The sequence below is a fragment of the Spermophilus citellus genome (genome assembly GCF_964194105.1).
Source record: "Spermophilus citellus genome assembly, chromosome: 7".
Classification (NCBI taxonomy): Eukaryota; Metazoa; Chordata; class Mammalia; order Rodentia; family Sciuridae; genus Spermophilus; species Spermophilus citellus.
Window position 1 is genome coordinate 53786386 of NC_138188.1, and position 20398 is coordinate 53806783.

The 20398-nt window shown below is 48.4% G+C and overlaps 2 protein-coding genes across 4 annotated transcripts in view; one reads left to right on the top strand and one right to left on the bottom strand.

Moving 5' to 3' along the window:
* MED12L (mediator complex subunit 12L) overlaps window positions 1–20398 on the bottom strand; it is a 265350-nt gene that overhangs the window by 146217 nt on the left and 98735 nt on the right. The window lies entirely within an intron of this gene.
* Window positions 1729–18204, top strand: P2RY14 (purinergic receptor P2Y14). 3 transcript variants are annotated; one of them, XM_081302590.1, is made up of 3 exons: window positions 1729–1969; window positions 10780–10882; window positions 15778–18204. In XM_081302590.1, exons 2-3 carry the CDS (start codon window positions 10864–10866, stop codon window positions 16815–16817), a joined length of 1059 nt encoding a protein of 352 aa, XP_081158716.1. In that variant the 5' UTR covers window positions 1729–1969; window positions 10780–10863; the 3' UTR covers window positions 16818–18204. The 3 variants fall into 3 exon arrangements, with proteins under 3 accessions (XP_081158716.1, XP_081158718.1, XP_081158717.1); XM_081302592.1 differs by having other exon boundaries at window positions 1954–1969; window positions 15631–18204; XM_081302591.1 differs by lacking the exon at window positions 1729–1969 and adding an exon at window positions 2396–2484.

Consider the following 20398-nt stretch of genomic DNA (forward strand, 5'->3'; position numbering starts at 1 on the left):
CCTAAGGTATTTTTAAACAGTTAAAAATCTGTGGCATCAAAAATTTTGATCAGATAAGATTCAACATTTGATTTTTAAAGTGGCCCCACTACTCACTATGACTTGGGACTTAAAACCTGTGAATTGTTTATTTCTGGAATTTTCCTTTTAATATTTTTGAACCATGATTGACTTTAGGTAACTCAAACTATACAAAGCAAAACCACACTGAGGTTGGGGGGATTCTGTACTGAAAAGAATTGAAAGTAGGGTCTTAAACAAATATTCGGACACCCACATTCACAAGAGCCTCATTCACAGTGGCCAAAAGGTGGAAGCAACCAAGTGACTATGGAGAGATGAATGGTGAATGAAATGTGGTGTGTACATACAATGGAGTATTACTAGGCCTGAAAAAGGATGAAGTTCTGATACATGCTGCTACACAGGGACAGAGTTGGGGGACTTAACAGAGAAGTCAAATAGAGAGAGGAAGCAGAATGGCAGTTCCCAAGGACTAGGCGAGAGGAAAGAAGAAGTTAATGCATAAGTACTACTGAGTTTCAGCTTTGCAAGATGCAAAGCCTTCTGGAGATGGATGGTGGCAAGGGCTGCCCAGGATGTGAGTGTAAGTAGTTCATTGGACGACACACATGAAACGGTCAAGATGGCCAGTGAGTTACATGCAGCACCACAGTCAGAAAGAGCTGCCTTATAAGAAGTAACTCTTAAATCATCCGTTAGATCCAGCAATGTGCAATGGAGAGGTCTCAGGCAGTTTCAGAGAGGTATGGAAAGTCAGAATGGCACAGGGTGCAGTCGGGGGCAGGTGGGGACAGCCACAGTCTCCACTCCCAGCAAGCATGGGCAGGAGAAGAGGTGCAGTCTGGTGGTCACAGATAAGGGAGGCTGATAGCTAAGGGAAGCTCTGGGGCAGGGTGGTGACCCTCAGGCTTGTCCAAGACGGAGGAAGGGGACGTAGCATGAGCTGACATGGCCCAGCCTGGATGGTCTTGAGGCGGGTGGTGAGGAGACCCGAGCTCTTCCTCCTGAGAGGAACAGTGTCACTGTGTGGACCTCAATATGACCTCAGCGTGAGGAGCCAAGGAATGCAAGTCGTGTTCAAAAGGAAATGCTCAGGGTCAAGTGACAATCAGGAGGGAAAACGGACTTCCAACTCCAGGTCTGAGTTAAGGTCTGAGTCACCTTTAGAAGGTGAGAGAATCCTAGATGCCAGCTCAGGGCAGGGGTGTGCCAGGTCCCAGCTGGAGTAGAGGAGGTCAGCGGGCATCAGAGGCACCCTGGCACACGGGAGGACAGGCAACACAGACACCCTCCACCCACGGAAAGTCTTGGGGTCCCCTTGAATCTCATGTGACGTGGCCTTGCCCACAACCGTCAGGGCTCTGGGCCTTCCTGTTCCCTCCTCTGTGGCCAAGCTGGGAAACGGGCAGGTGTGCGTAGCTCCAAAGTTTTCCAACCCACTTCTAGGCCCTGGAGGGAGCCACCGTGACTCTCAGCTTGAACCCACTTCCCAACAGAGCAAGAAGCTGTTCTCACTGTGGCTTCACAGGAAAAGGTCACAGCTAGGCATGGGAAAGATCCGCGTCCTCCGCGGGAGCCTGGGCTGCAGGGTCCCTCTCCCCCTCTCCAGGCAGGGATCCAGTTCTCACTACGCGCTGCTGGCTGGGCTGTGCTCCTGTGTAACCCTGGGCAGGTCCCAATCCAATCCAAGCTGCTGGAGCGAGTGTGACAGCTGGGCGGCAGAGAGCGCGGGACTCTGCAGCACTGGACGCCCCAGTGCCTGGCGAGCAGCTGGTGGTTCAGAGATCACTCAAATGAGGGGGTCTGGGAGCTAACCCAGCATTTCCTGCTGGTCAACAGGAGCATCCAGGCAGAAGCAGCGCCAGCCCTCTACTAAGCCAGAGGAGCCGCTCGGGTGCTGACCCCATCTCGCCTGCACAGACGCCGGCCCGGGGCTGGGAAAAGGGTGAGTAGTCTGTTAGAATATCTGCGATTCCCACATACCCCGGCCTTCTCTAGAGCGCCTCGGTCTTTTTATTTGGTGGATGGAATGACAGACTTACAGGTGAGCTTGGACTTTTCCAAGTTCAAAGAATAAACTCACTCACTCTAGTTAGCCTTTCTCTGTGCACAGACTTTTCATTTAAGGAAGCACGATTTTCTCTCAGGGGGCTCATGCATTAGGCACTAAGAAATTCCTTTTTAAAGGAAAAACCGTGCCGACCTATCCTAGGACAGTGCCAGGTGCCTGTGGCTAAGGAGCGAAGGGTGAGTTCTGAGCCAACCAGCACAGGGGGGCCGGGACACCTCCCAGAGCAGACTGTAGCCAAGACCTTCCATGCTCCAGAAAGCAAGCACAGGAGAGGAGGCTTGGCTTAAGAGCAGGAAAGGCCACATTCCCACCAAAACTGAGACCAAGGGTGACAGCCTCCCACAGGAATCCCGCATCCAGGGCGGGCAGCAGGCAGCAGGAGGCAGGCAGTGAGTGGCAAGCGGTGGGCAGCTGGCGGCAGGCGGTGGGCAGCGGGCAGCAGGCGGGATGCATTTTCCCTAGAAGAGGCCGGCTGGGCCGGGAGGGCACACAGGTGCTGCACACGTTTTCACCACCGTCTTAGGTTTCAATTTCCATTTCCTTGTTCTTCTGATTTCTTACTCCGAGATTAACTGCAACTGAAATATCATGAATTTATTGTGTCTTCAGCTTTAATTTGCGGTGGGTACGACACAGAATATAAACTGTGAAGTTTGTTCTATTGTTTTCCTAAAAGCTGCACAGTACATCTGGAAGACTGTGATTCACAAATGTTTTTTTTTTTATTTTTTTTAGTTGTAGATGGACATAATGCCTTTATTTTATTTATTTATTTTTATGTGGTGCTGAGGATCGAACCCAGTGCCTCACACATGCTAGGCGAGCGCTCTACCACTGAGCCACAACCCCAGACCCTCACAAATGGTTTTAAAATGCTGAAATATCACTCATGCTTAGAATCCACCCTGGTTTACATCCCAGCCCATCAACAGTCAATCTCTCTACAGGCACACAGAGTTTTAGAAAACAGCCCCATTTTCTGGAGGAAGGGTAACATTATAACTGAGGAAACATGGAAATGGAGAGAATAGTCCATCAAACGCAGCACTCTGTCAAAACGAGAAATTTCAAAAACCACTAAATTTAGTATTTAAGGGGGCTGAGGTTGTGGCTCAGTGGTAGAGTGCTTGCCCTGCACATGTGAGGCACTGGGTTCGATCCTCAGCACCACATAAAAATAAATAAATAAGTAAAACAAAGGTATTGAAAAAAAATTTAGTATTTTAAAAAAAACTTTACTCTTTTCAATGAACAACTCTCTAGTGGGGAAAACACAACCTCTTAGGGCTTCTAGTTACTTAAAGACATCCTGCCAATGTCATGCACATGTAAGTGTTGCTTATGACAAGTGAGCACAGGGCCTTTGCCCATCCCTGGGATCCAGCCCCTGTTCCCTCCACACAGCCCCGCTCAGTGTGGGGGAGCTGTTCCTTGGGTTTCCTCAACATGAGACATTTCACAAGTGGTTAGGAATCGACACACAGAATTGGGACTGCCCGAGAAAGAAAATGTCAAGTAAAAACATGTTTTGAAAAACAAACAAAATCTAGGTGGACCTGTTTTTTGCTATATCCCCTTTGATAATAATACAGGCATATATTTTTTCTATTTGCAATTTTATTAATAACTTTTAAACATCGCCATTAATCACTTGAAATTAAAATTTGGGGAGGTAAAAAAAATGCCATATATCAGCAATTTTATGATTCTGCCTCTTGGCTAAGATCATGTGTAACAGGCAAAGGTTTATATAGTCTCGAAGGCAAACCAGAAGTCAAGGGGAGAAAAAACAACAATGATGTTTACATCACTTGCATGTGGCAGGGATGTCCAGGAATGAGTGACAGTTCCAGGTGCTGAACCCCTTGGAAAGTGGGTTCTACCACTTCCCATAGATGCCAGAATCTCCCTGGGAGCTTCCCACAGCCAGGGGGCCTGGGAAGGACTGTCTTCTTGCCTTTGCTTCACCCACAGGAACCTGGCATCCAGGTGGGGTCAGGGGTTCAAACAGGGATGCCAGGTCCAATAAAGGACTAGGGCTTAAAAGTCACCTGGCTTCTAGAAATCCACCCTCCTTGTACCTCCCCCTCCCTGACCTGACCCAAGGGAGATACAGCCAGTAAAGACCCTGTTTTACAGATAGAAGGAGAGCCAGGGGTGCAGGGGGCTGCAAGCTGGGTGTTTGCATAACAGTGCGGGAATCCTGCTGTATAAAACAGTCCATGTTGTGTTCACAGAGGCACCTGGGCACGGTGGCAAAGGAGCAGCCTACCAACAGGGGCAGCCTGGGCAGCTGCCAACTGGCAATGACCTTAAGCTAATCTTTTTATTTTCCTTTGAACTCTTTCACTGTTTGACCCTCTTCTGTCCCATCACCTACTAAAACAAAAACAAACAAACAAAAAAAGAAAAGTGAGGCTCCTGATGCCTGGCACCCAACAACCACTCAGTAGAAACGAAATTTCCTCCATCCGTGGGAGTAGTATAGCATTAAACTAGAAGCTATGCTGGCAAGAGTAGAACCCACGGGCAATTGCTCAAGCTGTAATCCAAGACTCAGGGGCCAAAAACAGAAATCACAAAAACCAGGGGAAACAGATACCACTCCAAATTTACCTCCTACCACACCTACAGAAAACTGGGCATCCTGCCAAAGCCTGGGAGTGAGCGGTGAGCAACACACGTCCACCCGGTGCCTGCGCCTCAGTCACCTACTCCCCTCAACTGGGCCACTCCTTCCCGGCCAGCCAGGGGTCGCCAGTCAGGGGGCCTGGAGGACAGGGTGAGGCCTGTGAGCTCCACTAGATCCCAAACCAGACTAGGAAAACTTGATACTTTGTTACATTGTATCTTTTAAAACGCTGGTTGCTTTGTCACAACATCCACACAGAACTTTCTAAGTCTAGACACTTTGATTATAACACATCAAAACATCATATTAATATCATCACTGATATTTCAATCTCAGCATGAGAAAGCTAAAAAATTCACAGTGGCACATACAGATTTTCAAAATTCTGTTGTCTGAAAAAAAAAATTGAGTGAATGAGCTATGATCTGATCATTAAAAAATAAAACAAAACGCCATATGGTGACCAAAGTGACTAAACCGCAGCAACACTTAACACGGGAACACCCAGGTGCCACACAGGCTGAGCATTTCGGGTCTGAAAACCAGAAACCCAAAACACCAGAACTGTCCCGAGGATTTTCAGACAAGGTGTGTTCCCCCAGGCCATCTCGGCAGGTGTTCAAGTCTCTGAAATCTGAAACATTTCTAGTCTCAAGGATTTGGGGGGGATACTCAACCTGCTCATGTAAAACCTGCCTGCACAGGATGACGATATGCACATCATCATGCTGACACCAACATCACAAAATACCAAGCCTAACAACTCCAGGAGCCATGGACAGGCACACAACACAAAGGCTCCTGTGAGATACACCTAGGTGTGACCATCGGTGTAAAACAGGGAAGTGAAGCCTGAGGGAGCAGGATTCAGGTCCTGTGGCAGGCATGAGGCAGGGACAGGGAGCGTGCTGCACAGGGGATTACGTGTTCCTGCTGAGGCTGAGGGCCCTGTCTTGATGGAGCCGAGAACAGGAGCAGAGAGCTCGGTTCTCACGAGGCCTATCTCTGGGGCAGGAAGGGGCAGGGTTAATGTGGGGAGAAGAGAAGGAAAAATGAAAACTAATATTATTTTAACCACAGAGACAGGAAAAACATGGCCATGGGGAGAGGCCAGAGAGCCCCAGGCAGGGAGGGTGGGGCTGGGTGCCGAGAGGAGCGAGGGCTACCCACGAAGGGACACTCAGGGACATCCATACCAGGCAGCCAGACAGGCCAGGGCTCCCAGCACCCCCGCCTGGTGAGTCTGTTTGCAAATCCAGCAGGGAACTCCCGCCTCTGCAGGGCCTGGACCCCGTGGCCCAGCCTGGCGGGACCCTGCATGCGACACCGCCAGTTCACAGAGCCAACCTTCTGAGAGTTATTGTTACAGTGTAAAGACAAATACCTGCCCAGAGTTCTGCCAGGCACAGGGTGTCAGAAAAGAGGGCAGTTGGGAAGTCACTGCTTCTCATTGTGGACTTTAGTTCACAGGATCAAAACTACCCAAGTAGCTCAATAATCTGCTCCTGGCAGGAATCTTGGTCTATCTGCACCCAACTTCTCCTGGGAAGTGGGAAGCTGCAGCGCCTGAGGCGAGGAGGCACCCTGGCCTCCACCCCAGGTCCCCACCTGCTCCACCCCATCCAGCACTCCGCATCTGCCCACTGGCTGCATAAAACAGGAAGACTTATAGGTCATTCACAGGAATTTATCCAACACCTACTGTGGGTTATTTACCAGGTGAGGAGAAATCATAAAGTTCTTCTCTCCTGCAGCAGAAAGGACACACTAATAAAAACAGAACACAGTATTTCTAACTAGTCAAGGCACCAAAATGGCAGAGCCCCGCCCTCAGTCCTATGGACAGCAGGTGTGATGCCTCAGCAGGTTATCCAGGCTCTGGACTATGCTTTATCAACTTTATCTTGACGTTGCATCTGGTTTTCTTTCATTTTTGTCTTTGCAATGCTGGGGTCTGAACCCAGGGCTTTGTGCATGCCAGGCAAGCAAGCACTCTACCACTGAGCTCCGCCCCCAGACCTGATTAGTCCCGCATGGTCAGGACTATTAGAGGATTTAAAAGTTCACAGCTAGAATTCATATGCATTTCAGAAAAAAAAAATTCAATAGGTAAATAATGCTTTTTTCACCCATTCTCTTGTCAATGATCACTAAGGCTAGTTCTCTATTTCTGCTACTACAAACAGTACTAAAATGAGTGCTCTCGTACTTACTGCCTGATATACATTAGCAAGAGGCTTCTGCAGCAGATACCTAGAAATTAAAATGCTCCCCTCATGGGCAAATGTTCGTCCTTACCAAGTATCCTAATTCATCCTCTGAAAGAGATGAAGTTCAGAAATCACTGCTGGGAGTGGATTTTTCAGTCCTAAAGGGCTACTAGGAGCATGGGCAATGTTTACAAAGACAGGCAGGTACACGTGGTTGACACCATTTAAAAGGGAGGAATGAGAAATACAAAATTCAGGGCAGGGCTACCTCTGGGTTGTGGTCAGTGGGGAGTCCAGAACAGGCGGGAGACGGGGCATGCTGGCAGGGGCCTTGCTCTCAGAGCAACGCTAGTTCTCCTTATTGTGCTTTAGTTTATATTAAACAAAGTACTGATCATTCTACAGAAAAAAAAAAAAAAACTATTTTTGTAAATGTAGTCAGCACTGAGCCAGGCGCAGGGGCACACACCTGTGATCCCTGCTGCTTGGAAGGCGGAGGCAGGAGGATCACCAAGTTCAAAGCCAGCCTTGGCAACTTAGCAAGGCCCTAAGCAACTGAACAAGACCCTTTCTCAAAGTAAAACATAAAAAGGGCTGCAGGGAGGGGACGGAGGTGGGCCTCCAGCAGCACAGGGAGCTCTAAGTGGACAGGGGCTGGGGATGTGGCTCAAGCAGTAGCGCGCTCGCCTGGCATGCGTGCAGCCCGGGTTCGATGCTCAGCACCACATACAAACAAAGATGTTGTGTCCGCCGGAAACTAAAAAATAAATATTAAAAATTCAAAAAAAAGTGGACAGGGACAATGTTTTCACTGCTCTGATCCCAGTGGCAAGTACCCACAGCTGGGCAGTCAGCATCAGAGTGATATTTGTCAAAAGTAAATGTCTCCTTTATAAATGAAGGTGTCAGGGCTGGGGTTGTGGCTCAGCAGTAGGGCGCTCGCCTAGCGTGTGTGAGACCCTGGGTTCAATCCACAGCACCACATAAAAAATAAATAAATAAATAAAAGATTTTTTAAATAGTTTAAATAAATAAATAAATAAATAAATAAAGGTGTCATAAGCTCCAGAGATTACTCTGGCTTAGAGCGTAGGAAGAGAAAAGAAGATGGCAGAGAAGAGAACAAGAAGCACCTGCTTTAAGATGACAGAGGAGCCCCCAGAGGTGACTGGGAGGGAGAGGTATGGAAAGTAGCAAAGGGGGCAGGAGACTGGCATTGGGCATCTGTCACGTTTCGGACAATGGGCTCAGGACCGTCCCTCAAAACTAACAGATGTTAATACTACACGCGTACATATACATGTGCGCTGCTGACACCCCCAAAGGATGGCACATAAGGCGGGGACACAGGCAATGGTGGCTCTTCCCTCCTTAACACTTCTGTACGCCTCTCCCGACAGTCTCCTGCTTAACTCAACTACTCACACTCCTGGGGAGAACAATATGGGTGAAGCGAGGGCACCTGGAGGCTGCATGCAGATTCCCACACTGTCCCTGCAACAATGCCTCGAGGTCCTCCCCCAGGCTACCTGTTCCATCACTGCCCTCTCCTCCTGGCCTCTGAGGGAGGACTCTTCTCCATCCCATCATGCTTGTCTGTTTTTTATGACCTTGACTTTTTAGAGTCCAGGCTGTTTGTTCTGCAGAATGTCCCACCTATGAACCAGTCTGCTTTCCCGCCATGATCAGCCTTGCAGGGAAGCATAGGTGTGTTCTGCACACCTGGAGGTGCAGGGTGCCGGGTCCCGACCATAACATGAGTTCAAAATTCCAGTGATCGCTGGAAGTTCCCACTCAAGATAATTTTTTCTTCATTATCCTGGAGGAGGTGAGAGTCAGTTCAGACCTCAGGATCCTGTGCGTCCACACCCATTCACCCAGGGGCACTTGGCAGCCACTGAAGATGGTGCCTGAATCTGGCATGGCACTGAGGGTGCAGGACAATGACATCCTAATCCTGCCTTCCTCTTTGCCCTTGCCAGCGGGTCCTCCCTCCATGTTTGGTCTCCATGCATAACATCACTGCAATCCCTTGGATTTGGTTTGTTTTTACACTTACCTTCAGCTACTACTACTCTCACTCTTGTTGATGCTCAAACTGTCCCAAGCTTAGAAGTACCGTGGAGCCTCAGTCTGTCCTTACCAGTTTCCCATGGGTCCCCATGTTCCTCCTTGCTTCCTGCCCAAAGCTGGTTCGACCCACTTTACACTCTTCCCACGTCTGACTCTCCACGGGGCTCTGGTTCCTTGTGTGTCAATGATACTAAGACACAAGATGAGCATCTCTACGCGGGGCTACCCTGCTTCTCCATCTGCAGAGGGATTTTACTTTTGCTATGTAAAGATGGAAAGACTTGAAAAAGTTTTAATAGCTACGGGCGAGTAACCACTTCAGAGTCTATAGTTTTTTACTCATTTTAAGTAGGATGAAGGATGCTGAGCAGGATTATACCTTGAAGAGAAGTAGCCTCTAGATAGAGTGTGATACTGAAAATAACAAAAAAGAATAACCTAAGAAGAAAGATTACAAGGAAGCAGACGTAGTTTGCATGCCCCCGACCCCACATCACACACACACACACACACACACACACACACACACACACCCCTGCCCCCGGGGAATAAAACAAAACTGGTCCTGGCCTGTTTCCCGATGCCGGGTAAGTCACAAGCGTGACACCATAGTGCCAGAAGAGAGCCCTTGCCCTGGTTGGACACTACACCTGAGGCATCCAGCAGCTCCCACGAGTCACAGCTAGACCTAGCATTTCCTTGACTCTTCCCACTGAAATCCATTGGAAGGGTGAGAGGACCACACGTGGACTGGTCTAAAAAGGACATGGGGTTCCACCACGGATCCCAGGCAGTGGACCCCAGAACTAGCAAAATGTCAGTCTGCGGTTTCAAACCTACTCTGAGCACCACGTTTAGGCTGAATGAAAACTCTTGCCACATTCAAGCTCTACCAGTTTCGACAGCAATCTCCTTGTTCCACTGTCACGTGTTTAGAGAAACACAAAGGCTTTTCAGAATTGGCTGATTCGTATGCTAGTGTCACAATATGTTTTATTGAAATCAAAGGTTACTGCTCCTTCCAACAGGGATCCACACTCGGAGCAGGAAGGACAAACAGAGTATGCGGAAGGCCTTCTGTGCAGTGTTCCTGAACCGTTACGCTCTTTCCCTGTGGTTCTGTACTCCTGAATGCCAAACAAGCACACAGGTGGTTGCTATTGAGCTACCGAGTGAAAGCTATCTGCTGCCTCAGAAATGGAGATCTGTTCTCTTGCACTGCAAGAACTGTCCTTGGGCCGGTTCTAAGGATCCCAGTACTCCTGTCCAGCTGAGCAATACACCCGTGACCTGGGAGGCAGGAAGAGGTCAGAGAGCCACTTCCTTTCCTGGCCCCAGGGAAAACAGCCTCATGTTCTCAAGCAATGCTGCAGAGAACAGGCTGGGGAAATCAGTGCAGGAGGGCCTGGGCTGCTTCCCTCACCTCCTCTCTGAGGGCCGATTCTTGAGACTGGAATGCAGGGGTTTTCAGAAGCAAAGTCCCCCCCACCCACCACCAGAAAGCACCGCTGGGCCACACAGAAATTCAGAGCACTTCCAAACATGTCGAGCAAAGAGTTTCTACGTTCCCACAAATTTTGCAACCTAATCAATAGTCATCAACACTGACAACCAGGAGCAAGTACAGGAAAACAGCAATAAACATGCTGAATATTTCAATCATGCAAGCTGAATTTTAAAAATAAGCATGGACACACTTCCCCAGTGAAAACAGTCTAGTGCTCATTTAACTTACTTAATTCTTCCTTTTATTTCTTCCTATAATACAGAATCCTAATGATGATACACCGTGGCCACTTCAAGAAGACAAGCGCTGGCTGGGCTGCATCGCTCCACTGAAGGAGACCTCCTTTATGCAAACAAATCAAAAAGGTAACAGAAAATGTGCCAAGGGTTATCAAGAGGGTTGTTGATTTTGTCCAAATGTTAGGGAATATTTTGGGAATAATAAGGGAATGTTTCCTCTTATTCAGAGAAAGTGGATTTACACACAGGATTAGGTTGGTAGATGTGTAAGAGAAGCAGGCCACCAGGTTGCCAGACAAAAAAAAAGAAAAACAGGCCAGAGAGGAAACAAGAAATGAACCCAGAGCTGGCTGAGAGTGTTTTAGTAAGATGCATGTGTTTCTGGAGGGGGCAGTGCTCTGGGTAGGTACTATGTAAATCCCATGCAAAGAGCGAGCCCTGAGACTGCATACCCTCTCCAACCTGAAAACCCAAAACAGCACAATCCTAGGACCCCACACTGCACCAAAGGCACTCAGGACCGGGGCACTCAGGGTCTGGATCAGGCTAAACCTTCTGTGTTGTAGCTAGGAAGGAAGGCAAGCCGGTAGGCGAAAGTGGGCAGGCAGGCGGACAGAAGGCGGGAGGAAATGGAGAGGGGACCTGTATGCTGCTCCCATTACACCTGTCTTTGGGCCCCATAAACCCCACTTTCTCATATTTCATTATGTTCCAAAGCAGCAGCAGCAGAAGTGAATCCCTGTGCCAGGCACTGGTTCTGGAGAGCTCCACCTAGGGAGGGTGAACACTTGAACCAGGCAGTCTCCCTTAGGAAGTCCAGCCATGTACAGAAACCTTCCTTAAACACCATGTCAGGGAGTTAGGAGGTACCTTCTGCGTTCTTGAGGCCTCCCAGGGAACCTGGAGGTCACTATCAAAGCAGAGCTCTGCACAGTGGAAGCCCTTGCGGGCTCAGCCGAGGGCCTGGCCTTCTGCAGCTGCTCCCACCCCTCTTCTCTTGCCACCTCTGCTGCCACCTACCTCTCCTCCTTAAGGGGCTGGAACAGGCTGGAGAGAACAGCACCTCCAAGGAGTAAGAGCAGGGGCAAAAGGACAGTGTCCCAAGAGAGTCTCTCCTTTTCTTTCTGATTCGTTTGGTTCTTGCTTATTTTTGCATGACTGTATAAAATCTGCACAGCACGGGACTATTCCCTGCATTTGTGAAATGCCTCTAAGTCCCAGTAGGTCCCTTCAGTGGGAGCTAATCATCTCTTGGAGACGAGGGGAGACTGCTCAGACATCACAAGGTCAAAGTGACGCAGTCTTTTCTATGATCCTGTCCTGTTTCTCAAGCAGTCATATTCCTGCATTTTGGCCTGAATATACACACGGCCTCACTTGCCGTGTCTGCCTTAGGAGGGCTCCTTTGTCGCTCATTTCTCCCTTGACCAGTGTCTGACCTGCCCTTAGGAAAGTCTGCGGCATACAGTGACAACTGGGACCACAGAGGGAGGGCCCTTACCATCAACACCACTGCTATAAGATGTCCCCAATGCTTCAAGATCAAGGTCATGATGGGGGGTAGCTCATGGCTCATTTAGAGTGTACCTTGAAGATGAGGCCATTTGCCCTTGGATGAACTTCTGCCCTGGCAGAACAGACAGCAGCTTGGGCAGAAAGACACCCTCCCCCAGCCAGCCTCGCCCCTACCCAGCAGGACTCACACACCTCCATCCTAAAACAGAGCCTCATCAGCAACTACTGCCAAAATAGCAAGACAGAGCTTGAGGAAAAGACCCACAGCTCCCTCCAGATCCTGGAGGCACACCTGGGTCAAGCCACCTCCACCACACTCACAGGGGGCGGGAGGCAGGTGTGTGCCAGGCATGGCCAGGATGGTACGTGCAGATTCCGGGCATTCTGAGGAGTCACAGAACAGCACCTGGCCACCAGGAGACCTTGCAACTCAAAAAGCCCTGAGTGCCAACCCCTGAGGAAAGGACTTCCTCCAGCTGTCTATGAGGGGGGAGTCGTGAGTCTCCTGGAACAATTTATGGGAAATCCTTTACATTTTCTATACATAGTGGCTTCTAGAACATTTCTAAAAGGGAATGAAATGCATTTGGCTCTCATTAAATCATTTCTGGGAAATTCTTCACCGCTTCACTACACAATTATATTTTACATAGTTCACGTTTCTCCTCTTCAATATACGATGTGTAGTTTTCACTTGAGAATTAAATTCAAATGAATCCCATAAATAATGACTGGCTACCAGGAGTACTGCCCTAGATGATCGAGGGGATGGTGTCCCTAGCACTGAGACACCAAACCAGACTGGGAGCACAGAGCAGTGTGCATTCTCTCAAGCTCTGTGAAACAGGCTTCTAGGCAAAAATTACTTAGTTAACTGAAGGCCACAGTCACAGTGGACAGTTAAAAGTGGAAACCAGGGTCCTCCTCACTTGGCATCTGAAGCATGATCTTAGGTTCGATGCTGAATGTCACCAAAAGCCCACTGCAACAGGTTTGGTCCTCAGTGTTGCTGAGGGAAGGAGATGGGACTTTCAAGAGGGGCCACAGTGGAAGTGGGAGACCTTGGTCATTGAGGACACGCCCTTGAGGGGGTAAAGGAGTGGAGAGAGTCCGGTGTCCCAACCAGCACTTTGTTACAGTAACAGAAAGCTAACACAATACAAAGCAAGACCATATGCAGAAAGGCCACAGAAAATGGGCAAAGAAGCAAATCCATATGCTCTGAACTCAGCAAGGTGAGCGTAGAGGGAAGAGAAAGGCTAAACCCCGAGGAAAGTGTTTGAAGAAGTGAGTTAGTAATTTTTCTTTCACTGAAAGTCAACAGACTGGCAAAAATCAAATGGCTATAAATATTCCTACTTTTGCCATATTGCACACACACGGGAAAGATACATGGAAGACATTCTTATGAGGAAAGCAGCATAGAGGCTGGTATGGACCTGCATTTTGGTGCAGAATGCAACTGGATTTCACGTTCCCAATTCCATCTGCCACACCTCCTTGATCCCAGTGCTCCGTGTCACACCCCCTCATTCCCAGTGCCCCGTGTCTCAACTCCTTGATCCCAGTGCCCCGTGTCCCACCTCCTTGGTTTGACTGGCACAGCACATCACACGCTGTGCATAAAGCATGAGGCCAGCCACCAGAAATATAGGATAGACAAGGCATACCTCCGGCCTATGGGAGCCACTGTCCTCTGCCCCCTCTCCCACAATGTTGGACTAGACGTAAATATTGTAAGAGCGGGATTTCATGTGTTGTATTCCCTGACTGCAGGCAACTACTACCTAATACCCTATTATCCCAAATATCATGCTAAGACATAATGACTAACAAGGACATGGTTTGAAAGCACATGTGCAGTGGAAGCAACACTCAGAAACAAAACAGCCAGAGAGCTGAGTGTGGGGCCAGGGGCCGGGCACAGAACTGTGGACATTGAGAAGGGACCCCACCCTGCCCATCTGAGGCTTGAGGGGTGATGCTCCCCAAGTGAGGTGATATCCATGCAGAGGGCTCAATGAAAGTTCCAAGGGGGTGGCGGACCTACAAGGAGGTCAAAGGACCCATGGGATAGAGGAGGCAGGGATGAGACCACCAGAGCCTCTGGTCTCCAGGTTACAGTCAGTGATGTGGGTTACCCAGAGGACATTTGCTCTGAGCACCAAATAACCATCTGAATAAACTCCTGTCTTCCCTGTGCTATAAATCAGTGCTTCCCACATCCATGAAGAAAATACAGTGTGCTACGACATGGGAAGCTTCTGGAGACACCTATAAAAACATCATGAGTTTCATATGTAGTTCTGAATTTTCTAGGAGCCACATACTCTAAAAAGTAAAATTAACTGAAATTAAAACAGCACATTATATTTAATAAAATAGATAATAAAAATTTAAAATATTAGATATTTTACATTTTTACCACTGAGTCTATAAAATCCAGTGTGCATTTGACATTTGCAGCCCATATCCACCTGTACTGCCCACAGTTTGGGAGTGCTCAATGGCCCTGAGCTATCGTTATGGCTAACGGCCACCATACAAGACGGTACAGATCTGGAATGTTCTTTGGAAACATTTTATAGAATTTCTGTACAAATATTATCATCTACTCTCTTTGCTTAAAAGTTTATAAAAATAATACAATAAATATTTCAACAATAAAAAAACCAACAGAATTAGCTCAATTTTGAAAAGGTACCCAAAATCATACATTAAAAATGCCAGTTAATCTTTGGATTTTATGTTTATAGGATACTATTTTATGTCTAAAATACACATAGGGTAGACTTTTTAAAAAAGATCTGTATCAGCTGAGTGCAGTGGCACACATCTGTAATCCCAGCAGCTCAGGAGGCTGAGGCAGGAGGATTACAAGTTCAAAGTCAGCCTCAGCAAAAGCGAGGCACTAAGCAATTCAGTGAGACCCTGTCTCTAAATAAAATACAAAATAGGGCTGGGGATGTGGCTCAGTGGTCAAGCGCTCCTGAGTTCAATCCCCAGTACCCTCCCCGCCCCCCGCCCAAAAAAGGTCTGTATCAACAATTCTAATGTGTGATATTTGGACTCATTTTCACAAATCCACAACATTTATCTTTTAAAATATATAATATTTACGACCCAGATAGAGACCTAATACATTGAATAAGGAGCTATGAGCAAAATGAAAAACTGAGTCTGCTTTCCCAGTTAGTGACTGGAAGACCACATGCAGGAGAACTTCCTAGAACGGTGGGGGTCACCCTCGTTTTGGGAAACGCTGGTCTCCATATGACCCACAAGTTCTCACACTGCTCAGCTTCCCCAGTTTTCCTCTATGATCATCAGAATGTTCTGTTCTTCCCTTTTTATTCCAGAAAGAAAGAAAGAAGGCAGGAGGGGGCACCCGGTCAGGGGCTGGGCACAGGGGTGGTTCCAGAGCTGGGTGTGCCCACCCCCATGCCCTTGCTTTGTCCTCCGCGGGTGTGCAGGACTCCTAGAGTAACTCGTCACCTCTCTCCCAGGCCTCTGCCTTCAGAGCCACAAGATGCTCAATTCCACGAGCTCGCCGCCGCCAGGCCCGCCCTGCTCCCGGAACACGCTCATCACCCAGTACATCATCCCAGTGCTGTACCTTCTGGTCTTCCTGGCAGGGGTCCTGCTCAACGGCATGTCGGGCTGGGTCTTCCTCTACGTGCCCAGCTCCAAGAGTTTTATCATCTATCTCAAGAACATTGTGGTCGCTGACTTTCTGATGGGCCTGACTTTCCCCTTCAAGATCCTGGGCGACTCGGGCCTGGCCCCCTGGCAGCTGAGCGTGTTCGTGTGCAGGGTCTCGGCTGTGGTCTTCTATGTCAGCATGTACGTGGGCATCGTCTTCTTCGGGCTCATCAGCTTCGACAGGTATTACAAAATCGTGAAGCCCCTCCTGACCTCCTTCGTCCAGTCGGTGAGCTACAGCAAGCTGCTATCGGTGGCCGTGTGGGCGCTCATGCTGCTGCTGGCCGTTCCCAACATCATCCTGACCGACCAGCGCGTCCAGGAAGGCACGAGAGTGCAGTGCATGGAACTCAAGAACGAGCTAGGACGCAAGTGGCACAAGGCGTCCAACTACGTCTTCGTGGGCATCTTCTGGCTCGTGTTCCTCCTGCTGATTATCTTCTACACTGCCATCACCAGGAAGATCTTCAAGTCCCACCTCAGCTCCAGAAGGAGATCCATCTCGGTCAAAAGGAAATCCAGCCGCAACATCTTCAGCATCGTGCTCGTGTTCTTTGTCTGTTTTGTGCCTTACCACGTGGCCCGGATCCCCTACACCATGAGTCAAACCGGAACCTACTACAGCTGCCAGGCGAAAGAGATCCTGCTCTACGTGAAAGAATTCACCCTGCTGCTCTCTGCTGCCAACGTGTGTCTGGACCCCATTATTTATTTCTTCTTATGCCAGCCATTTAGGGAAATCTTATGTAAGAAACTGCACATCTCATTTCATGCTCAGAATGACTCAGACCCTTGCAGAATCAAAAGGGGCAACACAATGCAGGAAAGCACAGACACGCTGTGAACTTCCGGCCCTTCCCACTAGACCATTACAAGCTCGTGACCACCTCCAGCTGCCGGGAAATGAGCAAGAGCAAAGAACAAGCCACTTGCTCATCACTGGCAACAGACCCAGAATCACCATCCAATACCGCCAGGACTTATGAAGCCCCAGAGGTTCAGTACAACGATCAAATTCAAATGTTTCCAAGCTTTTCTGTAACATTAAAGGGCGTGGGATCCCTTCTGCAGGTTTTCCTAGTACTGACCATTATTTTTCTTGGAAAGAATAATACATACAATCATTCAATCCTATTCCATCAAAATAGCAGGTTTAAATTTATATTAACTAACCTGAACAGTTAAAGTAGAATTTTAAATTGGTAAATAAAGAAAACAGAAAGAAATCCAAGACAATTCCACATATGTGTCCTCTTTTTTCATATGCAAGAATTAAGTCAGTAAGATATATGATCTTTGTCAGCAGCAATCTTAAAGACCAGCTTAAAAATAGGCAGAGTTTGATAAAGGGCTGTTTGAAGTGAAAAAGTCAAAGTTTTCTCTGATTTGAAGCAGAAAATCACTTAGGAAAACCCCTTATTTATTCAAGGCATTTCAAAGGAAAGCAGATATGAGTTACGCACCTGTAGTAAGATCATAATTTTTTCTAATGCAATTTTAAGGATAGTACATGCATGTTAAATATATCTTATAAAAGACCTATTAAGCCATTTAATGAGCTGGAGTTCTGGTATTAGACAAGGTCTAAGATGACTCTACCAGCAAAGCCAGACCCAGAAGGTACTTTTAGCAACTCCCTCTGCTCCGTAGTATGAGTGCAGATAGGACAATGGAAAAACACACACACACACACACACACACACACAAGAACATGACATAATTCTCTTGTAGGGTGGGGTGAGAGAGTTTCTTAGAAAGCAAATGGATTTGATAAAAAGAAGATCTAGCCAAGCATATAGTAGTGCATGCCTCCCAGCTACACAGGAGGCTAAGGCAGGAGGAACGCAAGTCAGAGGCCCACCTCCACAACTTATCAAGACTCTGTCTCAAAATAAAAATCAAAGGGGCTGGGGATGGAGCCCAGCGGTAAAGCACCCCCTGGGTTCAAGGCCAGTACTAAGGAAATAAATAGGGAAAAAAGGAAGAAAATCTAAAACATAAAATAAGTACTGGCAGTTTACACATAACATGAACATTCACATATCACATTTTCTAGAAAAAAGATAAATGTGATACATGGAGATATAGAATACGGTTGCTGGTGTAACAGTTACCAAGGCACAATTTTTTTTCTGTTATTAACTGGCTAGAAGACATTCAGTCCATCCTTCAAAGAGTCTTCCCAAAGGTTTTTAGTGTTTGTATCTCTTTCATCCTTCACTATATCTGTATCAATAAATAAAATTATTTTGAATACTTTCAATTTTTTCTTAAAAATCATAGCACAAGGAGACACCAGCAGATCTCACAGTCAGGGGATTCTCGACATGCCCCCTTGCACAGGCTCCAGGGGTGAGTCACCTAAAGACTGAACATCCTATTTGTCACTGATATGTTTCAAACTAAGCAGGTCATGCTCAGGACCTCCTCATGGTTTAGAAAAAACCCAGAAAACAGATGCTGTTGAAGAGGAGCTGGGAAGTGCCCCCACCCATGTCAACCCCCACCTCTCTGCCCATGCCTGCTCAGTACACGGCCCAAATGGACCACAATCCCTAGGCGCCGCAGACATCCCTGGTGGACAGGGCGTGTCCTGGCTTGGGCCAGTAAACTTGCTAAACAGTCTGGCTGTGCTTATTCTTCATGACTCCCCCTGACCAGGGCCCATGGGTGAATCCTAGGGTCTTAAATGTCCCCTTCTGGGCCACAGGAGAAAGTGAAAGCTCAAAGGAGAAGAGGAAGTGCTCGCCAAGGGTTGCTAGTGGCTTGCATCACCTCCTCAACGAGGTCTGTCCTTGGGAAAGTCACTCTTCCCTGAGGTGCCAAGGACTGCCTGCGTGGTAAGCAGAACCCCGGAGCAGGCTGGTCACGCATGTGCATGAGTGGTCAGGAAGCAGTGCACAGAGTAGATAAGGGTGCTCTGAGACCACAGCAGAGGAGCAGCTCCTGTTCCAGCTTGTAGGCACAGAGCAACATCTGGAAACAAAGGTGCCCTGCCAGCAACGGGCAGCCGGGACCCCTAGGGTCAGCAGGACAGGGGCAGATGGACAGCAGGGCTCTCCCAGCTCCGTGGTAGCTAGTGGGTGCACAAGCCCTCCTGCATTCAGGGTGCCCAATGCAGCAGGGGACAAGGTGCCTGTGAGGACAGAGAAGGCTACAATGGGTGCAAGCCAAGAGCGGAAGCCAGGAGGGCGGTGAGCTGAGAGCTGGCCCACCCCAGAGCAGACGCTCCTAGCTCCAGCCAGTCACTTCCTCATTCTCCACAGGAGATGTAAGACCACCCAGTTTTTTAACTGCTGGGCTAACAACTAAGAAAACGCACCCCTGGAACTGGCCATGCAAAGTGGGTAGCCACTCCGCAACATCTGAAATGTAGGAGCCCAAAGCAGCTTATGACTACAACTAAACACCTCTCCTGACTAAAGAGCCCCCACTGTGTTACCTCAAGTGAGGTTTCCACATCGGTGCACAGTTAATTCAAGTACTGACACAAAAATGTTCTAAGCTGTTTCATAAAAAGAATATTTGGAATAAGAAGAATCAAGAAATGTCACAGAGAGGCCGGGAGGCGGAGTGAGCCAGGGTGGGGGGTGGGGGGACAGGGGGCAGAGAGCAGGAGCAGGGCTGGGAGCAGGGGGCAGAGAGTCAGCATTGACAAGGGAGTGGGGGCTGAGAGCCAGGGGCCTGGCAGACAGCAGGGGGCGGGGAATTTAAAGAAAAAGAAACAAGAAAAAAAAAAAAAGAAAGAAAGAAATGTCACAGAAAGATCACCATCATGTGAGATGGTGGCACATGGTACCTACCCACAAAGGCGGGTAGCAGCAGCAGGGCCACCCAAAGTCTCCTCTGCCCACACCCTCTTTGCTCAGATGACACAAGTACACATTCCTGTTGTGAAAGTCACACTTCCCTGTCCTGGTGATTAGCAGGTCTCGGTCCACTGACCACAGGTTGGGATGGCACAGGACTCAATGTGACAGCGAGGCCCAGGCTCTGGAGAAACTTCTGGAAGGGATACCATACACATGTAAAACCCAGAAGTGCACCCTTCACTTGGGCACCCCACGGACAAAGCTCGGGCGTCCTCTGAATGAAAAGAGTCAGGGCAGCTGCAGAAACGGCACAGTGTGAGACCATGTCCACCCTGGCCTACAGCCGTGGTCCCCAGCTCTGGGCATGCCAGCCAGTAAGACGTATTGCACATGCTCGATTTCCCTTATGGTAGGGAAGGGACACCAATCAATTGGAAAATCTCGATACACTGGCTTCATCTAAAAGAATGATCTGGAAAACATGCTCATACCAAGCTTTGCATTTCTGTATTCTGTCTTTAACCTGTGCCCGCCACCTGATCTTTTTACCCCAACTTTGGAGACAAAAACTTTCCACAAGTACAAAAATACCTATAACACCAAAGAGCATGGA